Genomic DNA, 16389 nt, shown 5'->3' with positions numbered 1-16389 from the left:
GACAGGTGACCATGACTCTTGATGATATATCATGCCTGTGCTGACCGGTCAAACCAAGTGAGACCATAGTTGTAACAGATACCAATGTCAGGTCAATGGCACCTGTGCCAGTGGCACATAAAAAGGAAACAATCTACACTCTCGGAGTGGTTGGCATTAGGAAGGGCCTCCAATCTTGCCAAATCAGATTGGAACCTGGTGCAGCCCTCCGGTTTACTAGTTTTCTGCCAAACCAGCCAATTCATGCCAGCATGGAAAGTGGATGTTAAACAATGATGATATATGGTTAGGAAGCAAGCTTCTTATTTCTTTATTGCCCACAAAGGGCTAAACATAGAGGGGACACACAAGGACAGACAAAGGGATTAAGTCGAGTACATCGACCCCAGTGTATAACTGGTACTTAATTTAGCGACCACGAAAGGATGAAAGGCAAAGTCGACCTCAGCAGAATTTGAACTAAGAACGCAGTAGCGGACGAAATATCACAAAGCATTTCCCCTGGTGTGCTAACGTTTCTGCCAGCTCGCCGCCTTCTTACCACACAGCCACACCTGTGCCAGTCCACCTTTCCTATTCCTGTTTCTATGCTCTCTTTCATATTCACCTCCTACCTTGACCTCACACCTCTCTCTCTCTCTCTTCAGTAAGGCAACAGATCCTACTTCCATATCCCTCAATACTATATGCCACTTAGTGGGATGGGGGGGGGGGTCTTGCAAGTACTCAGTAACCCCACTAGTGCTGGTGCCATGAGAAAAGCAACCAGTCCACACTGGGAAGTCATTGGTGTTAAGAAAGGCCACCAGCTGTAGAAACCATGCCAAAGAAGACATTACAGGTTGATGTAGTATCTGGCTCTTTAGTCCCATTTGAACCATCTAACCCATGCCAGCATAGAAAAAAAAGACATATAATGATGATGATGATGTGTATAAAATACTATTAGCAATATATGATGATGTGGGTTAGAGAATATCACATGGTGTGTATAAAATACTACCAGACGTGTGTAACATACTGTTATGAGAAATATAATATAATTACTATTCCGTTAATTGTGTAATATAATATTGGATGAAGTGTGTAATTAATTTTGCGAAAAGTGGATAAAAACCCTAAGATTGAATCTGAAGTTGCATTAAGGAGAAAAAAGAAACCCGTGGAAAATCATTGTTTGACCCCAGATCATCTTTGATCAAGCAGACTTATAAATAAAGTCACTCAAACTATGACCATTCTGCGGGATTGAACCCAAAACCATGTGATTGTAAAGCATGCTTCTTAACCACATGGTCATAACCTGTGCCTTTTGCAAAAATTCTAGGAAATTAGATTGACAACAGAATATCTAAAAATCTAATTTACCTTCGTTTTTCTTTGGCAATTCTCTCGAGTTCAAGGCTTTCCTGCTTCTCCACTTGGTCTTGTCTCTTCTTCAGTTCTATTATAGATGTTTGAAGGTTTCCATCTTGTTCTTCTGACTGTTTCATCATCTGTTCTTGTTTTACAGAAAGTTCATTAATTTCACTGACCAATTTTTCAGTAGAAATCTTTAGATTCTTCTCCATATCTTGCAAGATTTCTTCCTGCATCTTAACCGAACTTTCCCGTTCTTCCAAAATCAGGGATTTTTCATAAACCTGTTTTTCAATGCGAAACTTCTCCGATTGCCTCAATGCGTTCTTTTCCTGATCAATTTGATCTTTTTGTTCATTAAAAGACTTTGTGAACAGGTCTTTCTTATCATCATATCTTTGTAAATAACTTTTCTCCCCCTTAATATGTTCCTCCTCGTGAACAAGCAGCTCCTTCATAGCAGCTTCCAATTCTTCAATTTCCACATTGATTTTTTCTCTGTCTTCAGCATTTTTTGCTTTGGTATATTCTTCCTGTTTTAGCTTCTGGTGTTTTTCAAGTTCCTGCTTAGCATCCTCGATTTCTTGTTTCGCAAAATTGATATCCTCAAAATCCTTCTTGTGTTGTATTTCAAAGTCTTTCATAGAATTTTCATATTCTTGAATCAATTCGATCTCTTTATTTTCAAGCTGGTACCATTTCTTCTTCACTTCTTCTCCCTGAGTTTCAATCCATCCATCATGCGCTGCTGTAAATTCAGAGAATTTTTTGCCAGCCTCTTGAAGCTCGTAGGTCAAACCTTCAATTATCTTTTTGTCACCTTCCAATTCTCGTCTCATCTTGAAGAAAAAAGAAAAAAAAGACATATATTGGAATAAGTAACCATAAAATCCTGGATTCAAACCTTGCTATAATGTGTTTTATTTATATATATTTTCAAGTTTAAGTGCTAATCATCGCGTAATGTCTGTTGTCCGTGCTGGCATGGGTTCGACGGTTTGACTGGAGCTGGTAAACTGGAAGGCTGCACCAGACTCCAGTGTGATTTGGCACAGTTTTCTATGTCTGGATGCCCCTCCTAATGCTGACCACTCTGAGAGTGTAATGGGTGCTTTTACATGCCACTGGCACAGATGCCATTTGCATGATACCAGTATCTGCCATGACTGTGATTTTTCTCAGCTTGATGGGTCTTCTCAAGCATGACATAATGGCAAGGGTCTCAGCCTTTACTTCTGTGAGGCCCAACGCTCAAAAGGAATTCAATTTCTTTGAAAGAATTATTACTTCTATTAGAATAATAATGGTAAGTTTGTTTCCATTCTTAATTGTCAATAATTTAGGTTGATGACAGTTTCAGATATGTTACTAATTAGTAAGGCTAGAATTTATAATAGTCGCTTTACAAAAATATGAAACCATTTTTGGCAGCTGGAATACCTTTTGTATGGATTAGTTTATCCCTAAAGCTAGGCAGAAGTGTAAAATATAGCAGGTATGCTTAACATTTTTGTTACCATATTTCTGCTGAAATTTATTGCTTTTGTTACAGGTATATTAACTTATACAAAACCACTTTGAACAATAGTCCAGCTGCCAAAAATGGTGTCGCATAATGAGGAATTTATCAAAACCATTTTGATTTCATTATGCTAGTGTTTGGAATATAAATTAACACAAAATTTTAATGGAAGATTTTAAAGATCACTTTAAGAAGGGAAATTATGTAACACAGACTGAGGCGTGGTTCCAGGTGGGTTGGGATCAAAAGAGTTACTCTCAAGTTCATCATTTGAACAACACTCTAGATATATCCATACCATCTCTATCTTGGCTATGCTCTTCAAAGATCACGGACTTCACATGCAGTTCTAATTGTACAGACAGTGAAGAGATATTTAAGATCAGTTTTGTTATCAATGTGCAATGAAGCATTACAAGCGTGATTGTCCTTGCATACAGGCTTGTCCCCTGCATCTGTAATCAGCTGAGCATTTCTAATCTTGTGGGCTCGTAGATGCTGGTGCCACATAAAAAGTACCCATTCTGGTGCCAGATAAACGCATCCATGCCAGCACTGCGTAAAAGCACCCAATACACTCTGTAAAGTGTTTTGGTTTTGGGAAGGGCATCCAGCCATAGAAACCATGCCAAATCAGACATGCAGCCTGGACAACTCTTCAGCTGGTCAGCTCTGGTCATACGGTTCAAGCCATGCCAGCATGGAAAACAGATGTTAAATGATGATGATGATGATGATGAATGACTAAAATGGTACTACCACCGCAAGGTCCAGTCCTCGTTGCAGCGTGGTGGCTTATATGCCTCAATGACCCTGTAAGCTATGCCAGCAGAGCAAAAGCTCCTAGTAGGGCTCCTCCCGTGCTGGACAGATCAAAGGGTAGGGATCAAACTAATACAGACCTCCTCTTCCTGGAGGTAAAAATTGGCTTGTGTCGGGCTAACCACCCCAACCTAGAAAAAAAGCAGTCACAGAAGCATTGATGACAATGGGAGAGAAGTCATTGATAGCCTATACTCTACAGGGAACGAAGGGCTCAAACAAGTCAACTAACAACTCACCTTTTGCTTTTGGTACTCTAAGTCTGCCTTCTGTTGATCGTATTGTTGTGTCATGGCTTCTAGTTTTGTTTCTTTATTCAATTTTTCCTTCTCAATGTCTTCGATCTGCTGCTCCAAATTCAGTTTCGCTTCCTGCTTCAACTCCAGATCATGGATTTCCTACGAAATAAATTACTTGTGCTTAAATCAATTCAGGGGTTGGTGGTGAGATTCTAGTTATCCATCCTAAAATGTAGGGCTCGGCTGACTTCTGTTCTAACTCTTATTTACTCATACACAAATTACAGTTATATCAGTTTATAGTTATGACACTTTATAAAAAAAAGGATATACCTTGATTGAGTCTGAACTTAATTATTGTAACTGGTTTCTGTCGTTGGACTGCACCTATACTGAGTAAAACCTTTGGGATAATCATTAGAGAAATTTGATCAAATTAGTCAGATTTACCAGGCTTACATTCCTTCCAGAGAGTTATCACCCCTTCTATTAGACTTAATCTCTCTATATATACAAAGCTGAAGTTGTCTGTGTATGGCAGGTTTGGTAGCCTTCAACTAACACTATCTCCTCCGAGAGAGTATGATAGAAGAAGGCTTGCTCTTCATTCCGTAGAAGATAAAATTCAAATCGGACCATGTGAACACCAAAAATTATTTACATCAAAAAGGTGCTTTTTTTTTCTATGAAAATCCCGATTTTTTACGATTTTTTTTACTGCTGTGTTGCCATTGTTTGGTGTATTTCAACCAGAAAAATGTTCACTTAAAGAGAATAACAAGGTACATAATGCAAAATTTTTATTTTTCAAAAATTCCAATTCTAAAGGGTTGAAACAAACCCGAGCAACGCCAGGCGATACTGGTAGTTATATGACAAAATAGTTACATCAATGTATACAAGCAAAAACATTATATCCTCGTTCACCACTTAATATGAACTGGACAGTTCTTTTACAGGGCTTAGAAAATCTGAAGGAATGCTGCAATAAGTGTGTGAGTCCGAGAGGGGAACATGTTGAATAAAATCATAATTAACTGATCCTCCTCCTGTATTTTCTTTCACCCAGAGCCAGGGACTTTTCAGCACCCCCTCATATGTCTATGTGTGTCTTTATGTCTGCGTTTGTCCCCCACCACTTGACAACAAATGTCGGTTTGTTTACATTCCCATAAGCTAACAAACAGTTCAGCAAAAGACACCAATAGCACAAATACCAAACATTAGAAATAAGTTGGCGGGAGGGGGGGTCAATTTGTTCAACTGAAACACTTTAAGGTAGTGCTCCAGCATGACCCCGTTCCAATAACTGAAACAAGTAAATGACAGAAGATTAACCATCCTTACTTTCTCCAACAATTCCTTTGTCTTCATCAGATTGTTTCTCAGAACCGTTTCTTCTTCTGTCAGTTTCTTCAATTCATTCTCCACCTCGGTGCAGCAACTGGCTGATCTTTCAGCCAATCGTTTCGCTATTTCTTCCTCCTACAACAACAATACAAGTTACATTTTTCACATATTTAACTTCATATAAAGCCTAGAATTATTATAAATTTTGTGTCCTCATTCTAGGTACATGCATGGCTGTGGAGTTAACATATCCACTTCCCAGCCACAAGGAGCTAAACACAAAGAGAATGAACAAGGACAGACAAACGGATTAAGTCGATTGTATCGACCCCAGTGCGTAACTGGTACTTATTTAATTGACCCCGAAAAGATGAAAGGCAAAGACGACCTCAGTGGAATTTGAACTCAGAACGTAGCAACAGACGAAATACTGCAAAGCATTTTGCCTGCCGTGCTAACGTTTCTGCCATCTCACTGTCTTTATGCCAGTTGGTGAGAGACGAAATGTATATAGTGACAGAGATAAGTGTCTTATATACTTTATATATTATATATATATATGAATAGAAATCCAAAATTAAGTAATGGAGTAGATAAAATCCAGGCTACATACTTCCTACACCTTGATCTTTGGATTTTACCTTTGCATATATATATATATATATATATATATATATATATATATATATATATATATATATATATATATATTATAAGAAGTTTCTATGGCTGGATGTCCTTCTTAATGTCAACCATTTTTACAGAGTGTACTAGATACTTTTTATGTGGCCCCAACACTAGTAGGGTCACCAAGTAACAGGCAAGACAACACCCTTTTATAGAGAGCCAAGTGTATAGAGGCTAAAGTGGGAAAAGGGCCAAGAACAGGGGTCCTGCAGCATCTAAATCTATTCTTCTCTCTTACTCTTTCTCACACTCTCTGCATCATTTACACACGTTTTCTCTCTCTTTCTCTAAAAGAAATCACTTGTGTTCAGACCTGGAGAGAGGGAGATAAGCCCTGCCAAGATTAATATTCTCAAGACACACCACATACCATGATGATAACCATCCAACTCCATCAGTGGTGAAGGACTTCGCTACTCACTACATGTCATCTATATCCATATATACACCGTAGGAGTGGCTGTGTGGTAAGTAGCTTGCTGCCCAACCACATGGTTCCAGGTTCAGTCCCACTGCGTGGCACCTTGGGCAAGCGTCTTCTACTGTAGCTTCGGGCTGACCAAAGCCTTGTGAGTGGATTTGGTAGACGGAAACTGAAAGAAGCCCGTCGTATATATGTATATAAATGTGTGTGTATGTTTGTGTATCTGTGTTTGTCCCCCCAACATTGCTTGACAACTGATGCTGGTGTGTTTACGTCCCCATAACTTAGCGGTTCGGCAAAAGAGACCAATAGAATATGTACTAGGCTTACAAAGAATAAGTCCTGGGGTTGATTTGTTCGACTAAAGGCGGTGCTCCAGCATGGCCACAATCAAATGACTGAAACAAGTAAAAGAGCAAAGAGCATACCATATATCACTTCTTACTGACACAAATACTTCTATCACAAGAAAAACGAAAGCTTTTTACCGTTTCCTTTTGCCTTTTTATTCTTTCCATTTCTTTCTCCAAATGGAATTTTTCTTTTTCTTCCAAATAATCTTTGAACTGCTTCTCAATTTCCTGACTTTTCCGTTTTAATTTCGCTTGTTCTTGTCTGACTTGTAGCTGAACCTGTAAATTGATAATTTTAAGAAGCATTTTAACTAACTTTAATTAAATCTCTAAATGTTTGGGATTAATTGTTGTTAATAAGATTATATAATTTTTCTGGTTATTAATTTCATGTTTAGAGATTAACAATTTTAAAAATATATTTAAAATATATTTTGATCTCTGATCTCTAGTTCAGTTTAATACTCTTTACACACGACAACTGAAGATAAAACCAAGCAAAACACTGGAAATTGTCTGAAAAATTGTAGCTGGTTTTTTTTTTAGTGTTGGGGGTTTTCTTTTGAGAAATACCACTCCAATAAATGGGTAGTTTTAGGATCTGTTGGCATCAAAAGAGCAAAAGGCAATAACTACATTTTTAATCATTCCAATTACATCTCATTTACCATACTCTGTTGTTAGTATAATATTTTAAAATTCATTTAGGTGGCAAGTAAAGAAACCCCGTTTTGACCCTGTGCTTGAGGAGACCTACTGAGTCAAGTACATCATACCTTTGTCCAGAGCTAATAAAAACATTTATATGACTGTTAAAGACTTACTTTTTTTGTTTCATCTTGAGCTTTTTCCATTTCAAGTTGGAGAGAATTCAGCTGAGATCTCTTGACTTCCAGTTCCTTTTCAAGTTCCGATTGCTTGCAAAGACGATCCATCTCAGCTTGTCGATGTTTCTCCTCCATATTCTCAATCTCTTGTCTGGAAAGAAATTTGACAAAAATTGTAAAATTGTTAAGAAGCAAGCACAAATTATTATGACGAAAAATGCTTCAGATATTTCATGCTTTGTCAGAAATGCTGGAAACTTTTGAGCAAAAAATTTTTTTTTTATGTTTAATATTAGCTTGACATCTCTCAATCCAATAATTTCAAAAATATAACTTAACAGCTTACAAATTAGTTTTGATAAATCTAAGAAGTGCTCCTGCAATTGTTCTTTTGCATCAAAAAATACTTTCAAAAACTCTTTACGAAGAGAAAAAGCTATTCTCTGAAGTCTCACCGTTTTTCTTCCAGCATTTCAATTTCTTGGCGATGAACTAAGTCAAAGTCTCCACTGAATGAAGGAAATAGGAACAAGGAAGAGAAATGAATAACAAAAGCTAAGGGTTTACTTTTTAGTGTAAAAATATTTGTAGTATATTTGAGGAAATTGTTTTAATCCTTTCGTTACTGGATTTTTTTTATAGATGCTCTGTGCGTCTTTCAATAACTTTAAATACAACAAAGAATTTAGTAAAATAATTTAGCTATCATTCAGCTAGTATTAGGAACATAAATTATGACTAAGGTTGGGTGGGAGATTTTTGTTCAAAACTTATGAAAATAAGACATTTGTAGCCAGAGCCAGTTTCAGCCGGGTTGGTAACGAAAGGGTTAAATCTATTTGAGAACTCCTTACAAGAAAGAATAAAGTTTAAATTATATAATAAAAAATATGATAATGTATAATAACAATTAAATACAAAAGAATTAAAATTTTCTCTTTGATGTAGTTCATAATCTTCTCATAAAGAATAATGACAATAATGAAGCAATTAATTAGCAGTTGGCAATAAGGATGGATATTCGTAACAAAATGTCTTATTTACAAAATCTCTGAGCAACAGCACTGAATAAATAAATATATTCTAGTAAACAACATATAAAGGTTACCAATAACAATTCTATAGCAAGCATATTTTAAAAACTTCTTATCAGCAATTTCTTTTTTCTTTTCCCTGGTATTTCTCAGTAAATTCACACTGACGCAAATGTTATCTTGAAAAACAAAATATTTTGTTCATTGGGAGTTTCTACAGCTGGATGCCCTTCCTAATGCCAACCACCCACTACACTCTCAGAGTGGTTGGCATTAGGAAGGGCATCCAGCTGTAGAAACTCTGCCAGATCAAGATTGGAGCCTGGTGCAGCCATCTGATTCGCCAGACCTCAGTCAAATCGTCCAACCCATGCCAGCATGGAAAACAGACAAACGATGATGATGATGATGATGATGGGAATCTCCTGCAGTGAAATGGTCCCTTTACAACAGGTTTCTCCACTTAAAATTATAAGGATAATGCTATTCGTCTATTTACATGATAGGAATTTAGAAACTTCAAGAGATTTTAAATAAATCATTTTTAATGGAAGTAAATGTAGCTTTTTATACTTTGAGTTCCAATAATAAAAATGATTTATTTCAAATCTCTTGAAGTTTCACCATTCTTATAGCATAAACAAAATACAATTCTTGCTGGTAAGAACGAAGCTTTTAAAATTTGAAGGATTGCTGTGATATAATGGTAGAACATCTGTCATGTTTACAGAAGATATGAGTTCGAGTCCCATGGGTAGCCTTCAACTTTCCCTGCCCAAAGGGTTTTTAACTTAATATTCTACATTATCTATAGCTGTATCTACTTCAAGTTCCACCATCTGTCTACACTCAAAGCTGAGTAATTTTACCTTTGTTTTCCGTATCAAATAAAATTCTAAATAGAAACTATCTGGTGATCTTATCAAGATCATTCAATGAGAATAATCTAAATTAAATTACTCAATTACAATACTTTCTTAATTTCTTTTTTTTATTGCATAACAAGCCTCTCCTAATATTTTTATGACTTAGTCATAAAAGTACTAGTGTCTACTAAAATGCAGAGCTCCACACATGGCTTGATAGACAACCGTTTATATTCCATCAAATGGTGTTTAAGGTTTTAAGATGTATAATGTTTATCAACCCACTCAATTTGATTTCAAATAAGGACTCTACTGGGAAAGGGCATACAATTCATGAGGGGTCAAGGCATCTGCTTGTCAGTTGAACAGTCAAAAATAACCTCTAATCCTCCCTCAAGCCACACCCCCTAACACCCCAAGGTACACATTGGATGATGTAATCCAGGTTAGACAAAGCCTAAACAAAAGATAAAATGGTTTTGGCTGGGATTCCATTAATCACAGGTGTGTTCAAGCAAGTCTTATCTACAGCAAACATCCAGTGTAAAAGGATTTCCATCCAATCGTGTTCACAGTTATTTAATCTCCAAACTTTTAGCACAAGTAAACCAATACCATTCCAATGGCATGACAACCTGTTACTTTACTACCCACAAGGGGCTACACACAGAGAGGACAAATAAGGACAGACAAACGGATTAAGTCGAGTATATCGACCCCAGTGCGTAACTGGTACTTATTTAATCGACCTCGAAAGGGATGAAAGGCAAAGTCGACCTCGGCGGAATTTGAACTCAGAACGTAGTGGCAGACGAAATACTGCTAAGCATTTTGCCTGGTGTGCTAACGACTCTGCCAGCTCGCCGCCTTATATGGCATGACAACCACTGCCTTCAAAGAGTGATTCAGGAAGCTTATAGAAATAGCAGTTAGATCTCCCTATCGTCTTTGAAAGGGACTGATACATTACATAATACAACCCTAAATATGAAATACTCAACAGAAGAGCAGGACAATTATAACTGCCATGAATTTGGTCACAAATCTGTAAGGACAAGGCTGGTCTTGAGCTAAACAACAATAGATTCTCTCCCTAATTAGTTGGGCTATGACCCTCTCTGTGATTATCATCACCTGATCCAACAATTTGATACCTTTGTAATTATTTCTATCTAAGGCATGACCTTTACCTTTGTAGCAGTTGACTATGGTGCAGCTACACCAGTCATTGGGTATGACTGCTTTGTGTATCACCTGGTTAATTATACAGGTGACTAGACTATAGCCTACACTGCCAGATATTCCACAGTAGTGATTCCTGATGGGTCAGGAGCTTTCCATGTCTTCATACCCTTAATTGCTTTATCTACCAAAATACTGTCAAATTGTCAAATTGAATAGCTGGTCCCTCTGTTAGGTTGACATCTGGCAGGCTCTCTTTTTCCCATTTATTCTCATCATTTAGCAACCTCACATAGTGGTGTCTCCAAGTCTCTCTCTCTTTTGCAGCATCATTAAATGCAAGTGAACCATCATGATTTTCTCTCACACACTGTCTTGCAATTTGAAACACTTCAAGTCTCTGGTCCTCACAACACAGAACATTGGCAAATTTCTTTTTATCTGCTTCTCTTCTTCTGGCTAAGTAAATCTGTCTTCTAGCTTCCCTTCTGATACAGTTCCCAGCTACCCCTACACTTCCAGTTCTCCCATGCCTGTTTCTTTTCCCTAATGGCCTTGTCAACTACATTGTTCCACCACCATGTCACCTTAGGTCGACAGGAGACTTTGCACCAGCCACAGATCTGTCTGTAGCCCTCAACAGGTTGTCCCGTAGGAACCAGCAGTTGTTCTCCACATTATGTGATGCTATACCTTCTTCTTTGTATTTCTAAATACAGTTTGTCCATAAGAGATATTATCTCCAAACAACTATTGCAGTTAATTAACCTTTTTTGTGTTGCGTCTACATGAAGTTTGATACACAGATGACCATTTTAATCCAATACTGCTTCTGTTGTACATAAACAGATTTTTATACATCAAAGTCCACCATTATTCGCTTTCGTCAATAAGTATTATAAAAATTGCAGGCTTTTCTTTATATATTGGTTCAAGAAAAATTTTTTGTGATTCCCTATTCTGCTGCTGCTACAAATTAAATTTGTGTTTAGTTAGGAAACAGGTGTGAATAGTTGTTAGATGAAAGGTTTCAAAACAATCAACTCACCTCACACCGACAATATTAAGGCTATCTGTAGAACGGTACAAGTCATTCATTGACTGACTCAGAAGTGATGTACGGGAAAACGTTAAATTGCACTGGAAAGAGTAAAAGAGCAAAACATGTCAAACACCAAAAAAAAAAAAAAAGAAAGAATTTTAAAATGATATATATACACACACCAACACTGGTTGTCAGACAGTAGCAGAGGACAAATAAAAAGACACACACACACACACACACATATATATATATATATCTCTTATTATAAAAGGCAGATTTTATCTGCCTCCCTTTGGGAGTTATACAAATCTACAATATAGGATTTCTTCAATTACAATTTACCTAGCATTTTTGAGAGTACAATGCATCGCGTCATGCCAGGTCCAGTTTTTAATATTTAAACTCCAATTAAGCAAAATTTACAGAAAACTCACATTCTGGTGTGTGTGTCAAATGCTTTTCTTAGTCTGGTTTACACCACACGCAAACGCACACACACAGTGGGCGACGAATAAAATGAAAGTAAATAGCGACAGAGTGATTTGAGGAAGACTAAAGTGAAAGTATTCTGTCTATGACGCTGATAGATACATGAGTAAAATGTATGGGAAGCTAAGAGCTAAGAGTGAGTGAAAATGTTCTTGGAAGAGAGTAATTAGTAATAAAGTAAACATACACTCATACATACATACATACATACATACATACACACACACACACATACACATACACACACACATACATACACACACACATACATACATACATACATACATACACACACACACACACACAGTATTGAAGCTTGAGAACAATCAGATACATTTGCAACACATCTGTTGAAAATATTATTGTTCACACACATACATATACATATATACATACAGACAGACAGACAGATAGACACACACACACACACACACACATGATCCAGCATGGCCACAACCTCAAGGCTGAAACATAAAAGAATAACAGAATATAAATGTGTGCAAAGTACAAGAAATATTAATGCAGTATATGGGGATTGGACAATAAGCGTAAGGCAGTGTCAATGGTGGTTCCAGAAATCCCGAGCCATAAACTACAGCCTAGAAGACAAGCCTCATCCTGAAAGATCTGTAGAACTCGACAAGGACATCCTGAAAACCCTGGTGGAACAAAATATCATCGTAACTGTTGAGGAACTAGCAGAGAAGCTTGGATTTGGTCATTCAACCATTCATTGACACCTGTGTGCTATCGGAAAAGTCAGCAAATTGGGTCAATGGGTTCCTCACGAACTTTCCGAGTCTAATTGCATGCAGAGAGTGAATGTATGCTTTTCTTTGCTGTCATATCTCACCACTACTGCGCTATGTATATCTATATATATAAAACTGAAGTTGTGTGAGTGTCTGTCCCCTTCGATTTAGATTCCTAACTACTCCCACATTTTGCGGTACAGTTTAACCAAATTCGGGTAGCTTATAGTTGTGATTCATATCGAGCCCGTCTGAATATTAGCGCGCGTCTACGATGAGTCTACGATTTTAAAAATAATTTAACATCATTTTTTTATTCCATTTTAATGCATAATTTTTCGTGTGTCAATGGCGGCGGAGTTGGCGTCCACGCTCACACCTGCACCTGTGGGGAAGGGAGTGTAAGGAAATCAACGTCGTAATGCGTTGTCAAGGAGACCAGTGTTCTTTTAGAACAACGACTTCATGGCTTGAAGACACCAAAACAGAAATGGCTAAGAAAGCGTCTACATGAGTCTACGATTTCAAAAAAAAATTACCATCGTTTTTTTCCCATTTTAATGCATTTTTTCGCTATTATATAAGGGAAGTAACTCTCTAAAAATGTCTACGATGAGTCAACGATTTAAAAAAAATTTACCATCATATTTTTTCCATTTTTAATGCATTTTTTGGCTATAACTCTCTAAAAATGCTTATATAGTTATTTCCCTTACAAACCCGAGCAACGCCGGGCGATACTGCTAGTATATATATATATATATGATGGCTTCCCCCTCGTTATTGAGTATGGCCATTGCACAAAGCTTAACTGTTATTGGTGCTGTGATCGAATGTGACTTTTTAGCCCAGCTAAAGATATACAATGTCTTGTACAGAATTGGCAGCTAAAGTATCTAAAATATATATATATATGCTAATAATTATTTGAGGGAATATTATTCCTAACTTACAGGGAAAAATTCAATTTAGAAATACTAGATCAAATTTCACAAAATATATATATATATAATATATATATATATATATATATATATATATATATATATATACACAAGAGACTTGCAAATGATTTGTGTCTACCAAATTCTCTCACACAGCAACAGTTGTGCTGGAGCTACAGAAGACACTTGCCCAAGGTATTGTGCAGCGGGATTGAACCTGAAACCACATGGTTGCAAAATAGGCTTCTTAATTACACTGCCATGCCTGTGCCTATCCTTAGGTGTACATTTTAAAAAATTGTAAAAATTTACAGAAAATTGGGAGGACAGAACTGAAGAAATTTCGAACCAAATGCACAAATTTAGGTCAAGCTTATTAAGTGAAAGACTATAGAAGTCAGCCAGCCAGATTATTATTCCCAATTATGGTTACCAAAGAGTGCTAGTCCTGCAACCGAATTGGAAGCAACAGCAATCCAGTTCTTGCACTGCTGAGACTACTGAGAGAGGTTGGAAGCCTTAAAACGCTTTCTCGCTTTTTGACTGTTAGACATAATTAAGTTGTATAAAATGCTTCAATGAATCTAATTACCGTGGCTTAAAAGCAGAACTCTACTTACACTTTTTAGTTCTTCACGCATTTTTGCAGCTTCTGCAGGATGGTTGAATCGGAACATATTGGTTTTGCCCAGCAGAATTACGGCTCCTGTTTGAATTAAGGGGTAGTACATAGTTATACAGAAAAGAGTTACATATTCTGTTGTGTCTGGGGAGAGTCATTTGCTTTTTGTGCCTTATTATGTAACAAACTCACCGGTAAAATTTCCAAATTTCAAAACTATTGAAAAGGTTGCAAAACGTAATGAAAATTTTAGGAAAATAAAATTAAGAAAAAAAAAGTGTAAATTTTACCGGTGAGTGTATTAAATTATAAGGCAAAAAAAGAAAATGACTCTCCCCAGACACAACAGAATATGCTTCAACACACGAACTCATATAAAGAATCTTGCAAACCAAATCCAAAAATGAAATATATATATTCAATCCATGATAAAAATTTTCTTTAAAAATGGCACAATAACCTTAATCAGTTTTCTAATGATCAATAAATCAATCCAGCTGTGATGAGTGATACTGACTATTATAAATAGCACTTATGATATCAACATCAAAAAAATGATACACAGCAATAATATACACATGCAAAAAATGAATGTTATGTCTTCAGGTATTTTCAGGTATTTTCTTTACTGACCACATTGAGAAAGAAAATTACATTTGACTAAATTTCACTGAATTTAGCAGTGGAATGGTAGAATAATTGACCATCCCAGACCTGGGCTCCTGTGTTTAACTTTACCCTCCACCTAGGCTCCTGAGCACAAAAATAAATATCTGCAGATCAAGCTTAAGAGTAACAACTGCAGGCAAACGAATGGACAGAATTGGCTGTATCTTCCTTTTCTAAATATGTTGTTCATTATTGTTTTACCTGGAATCCAGCAGAGATGATGCTTAAGCTATTTCTGCTAGAGTGGGAATACAGCATGACAGGGACAAGTTCAAAGTTGCACGTACAAGTGTTTGTGTGTGTGTTTTCTTTTTTTGTCTTATCTCGGCATTACATGATAGTTATACATGAACGTCACTCTTATACAAGCAGTGTTATTCGTTTCCAGTATTCTGCAAAATTATGTCTCACTATGGGGAAACGAAATATTACCTAGCTTGGAAGCAGGTGAGGGTTAGCAACAGGAAAGGCATCTGGCCATAGAAAACCTGCTTCAATAAACTTTGTCCACTCCATACCAGCATGGAAAAGTGGATGTTAAAAGTTTTTAAAAAATGATGATGTACATTGTAAAAGCTGTAACATACCTTGCGTGAGTTTGGCTGAACCTTGGATATTAGCACCGTTGATGGTACACAGGGCATTGTTGATTGGGAAGAGAGTGACCACACTGTCAGTATTTTCAATTACACAATGTTCTGCTTGCACATCCACTCCCGCCAACACTAGAAAATATAAGGAGTCATTTAAATTTCCAAACAAATCTTAATAATCAATTAAAATGGCAAAAACAAAATTGTTTGACGTCCCCACCTCCACCACCCAAGCAAAACCGGTCACTCTAAGAATGAGCATCATTTCTTTGATCGGGAAGGAGAGTTTGACAGAAGTCAGTAAGTTCATTTGGTGTGGGAGTCTGGAGTTTGACTGTTTAGCACTCAGAATACTCCACCAAATGTAAAGCTTATTTATTCATTGTTTTGAATAAATCATGCGTTATTTTGTAGCTTTGAGACTTCAATGATGCGATTGTTTATTATTTGAATGACATTGTAGGTTAGGCGTGAGAGGCCAAATCTGGTAGGTTTGAACATAAAAACAGGTAGGATATTTGAATATTTGGGCTGGATATGACCAGTTTAAATGCTAGAGTTAATGTTTCAGGGCCTTGCCTGTTGAGAGTGACAAAAGGTGGAAACAGTG

The 16389-nt window shown here is 36.8% G+C and overlaps 1 protein-coding gene across 4 annotated transcripts in view; it reads right to left on the bottom strand.

The window, feature by feature from the left end:
* Positions 1 to 16389, bottom strand: part of LOC115217138 (kinesin-like protein KIF16B) — a 117470-nt gene that overhangs the window by 42337 nt on the left and 58744 nt on the right. For 3 of the 4 annotated variants that reach the window (XM_029786751.2, XM_036507298.1, XM_029786752.2), the window contains exons 19-27: positions 15774 to 15911; positions 14516 to 14601; positions 11714 to 11805; positions 8039 to 8092; positions 7581 to 7734; positions 6892 to 7035; positions 5290 to 5427; positions 3943 to 4101; positions 1369 to 2198 (exon numbers count right to left, since the gene is read on the bottom strand). In XM_029786751.2, coding sequence (XP_029642611.1) covers positions 1369 to 2198; positions 3943 to 4101; positions 5290 to 5427; positions 6892 to 7035; positions 7581 to 7734; positions 8039 to 8092; positions 11714 to 11805; positions 14516 to 14601; positions 15774 to 15911 — 1795 coding nt within the window. The remainder of the gene's footprint in view (positions 1 to 1368; positions 2199 to 3942; positions 4102 to 5289; positions 5428 to 6891; positions 7036 to 7580; positions 7735 to 8038; positions 8093 to 11713; positions 11806 to 14515; positions 14602 to 15773; positions 15912 to 16389) is intronic. The other variant, XM_036507299.1, reaches the window with a different exon arrangement.

The sequence above is a fragment of the Octopus sinensis genome, linkage group LG11, assembly GCF_006345805.1.
Source record: "Octopus sinensis linkage group LG11, ASM634580v1, whole genome shotgun sequence".
Lineage (NCBI taxonomy): Eukaryota > Metazoa > Mollusca > Cephalopoda > Octopoda > Octopodidae > Octopus > Octopus sinensis.
Note: the sequence above shows the minus strand (reverse complement) of the source record. Positions and strands in the feature narration are given on the sequence as shown.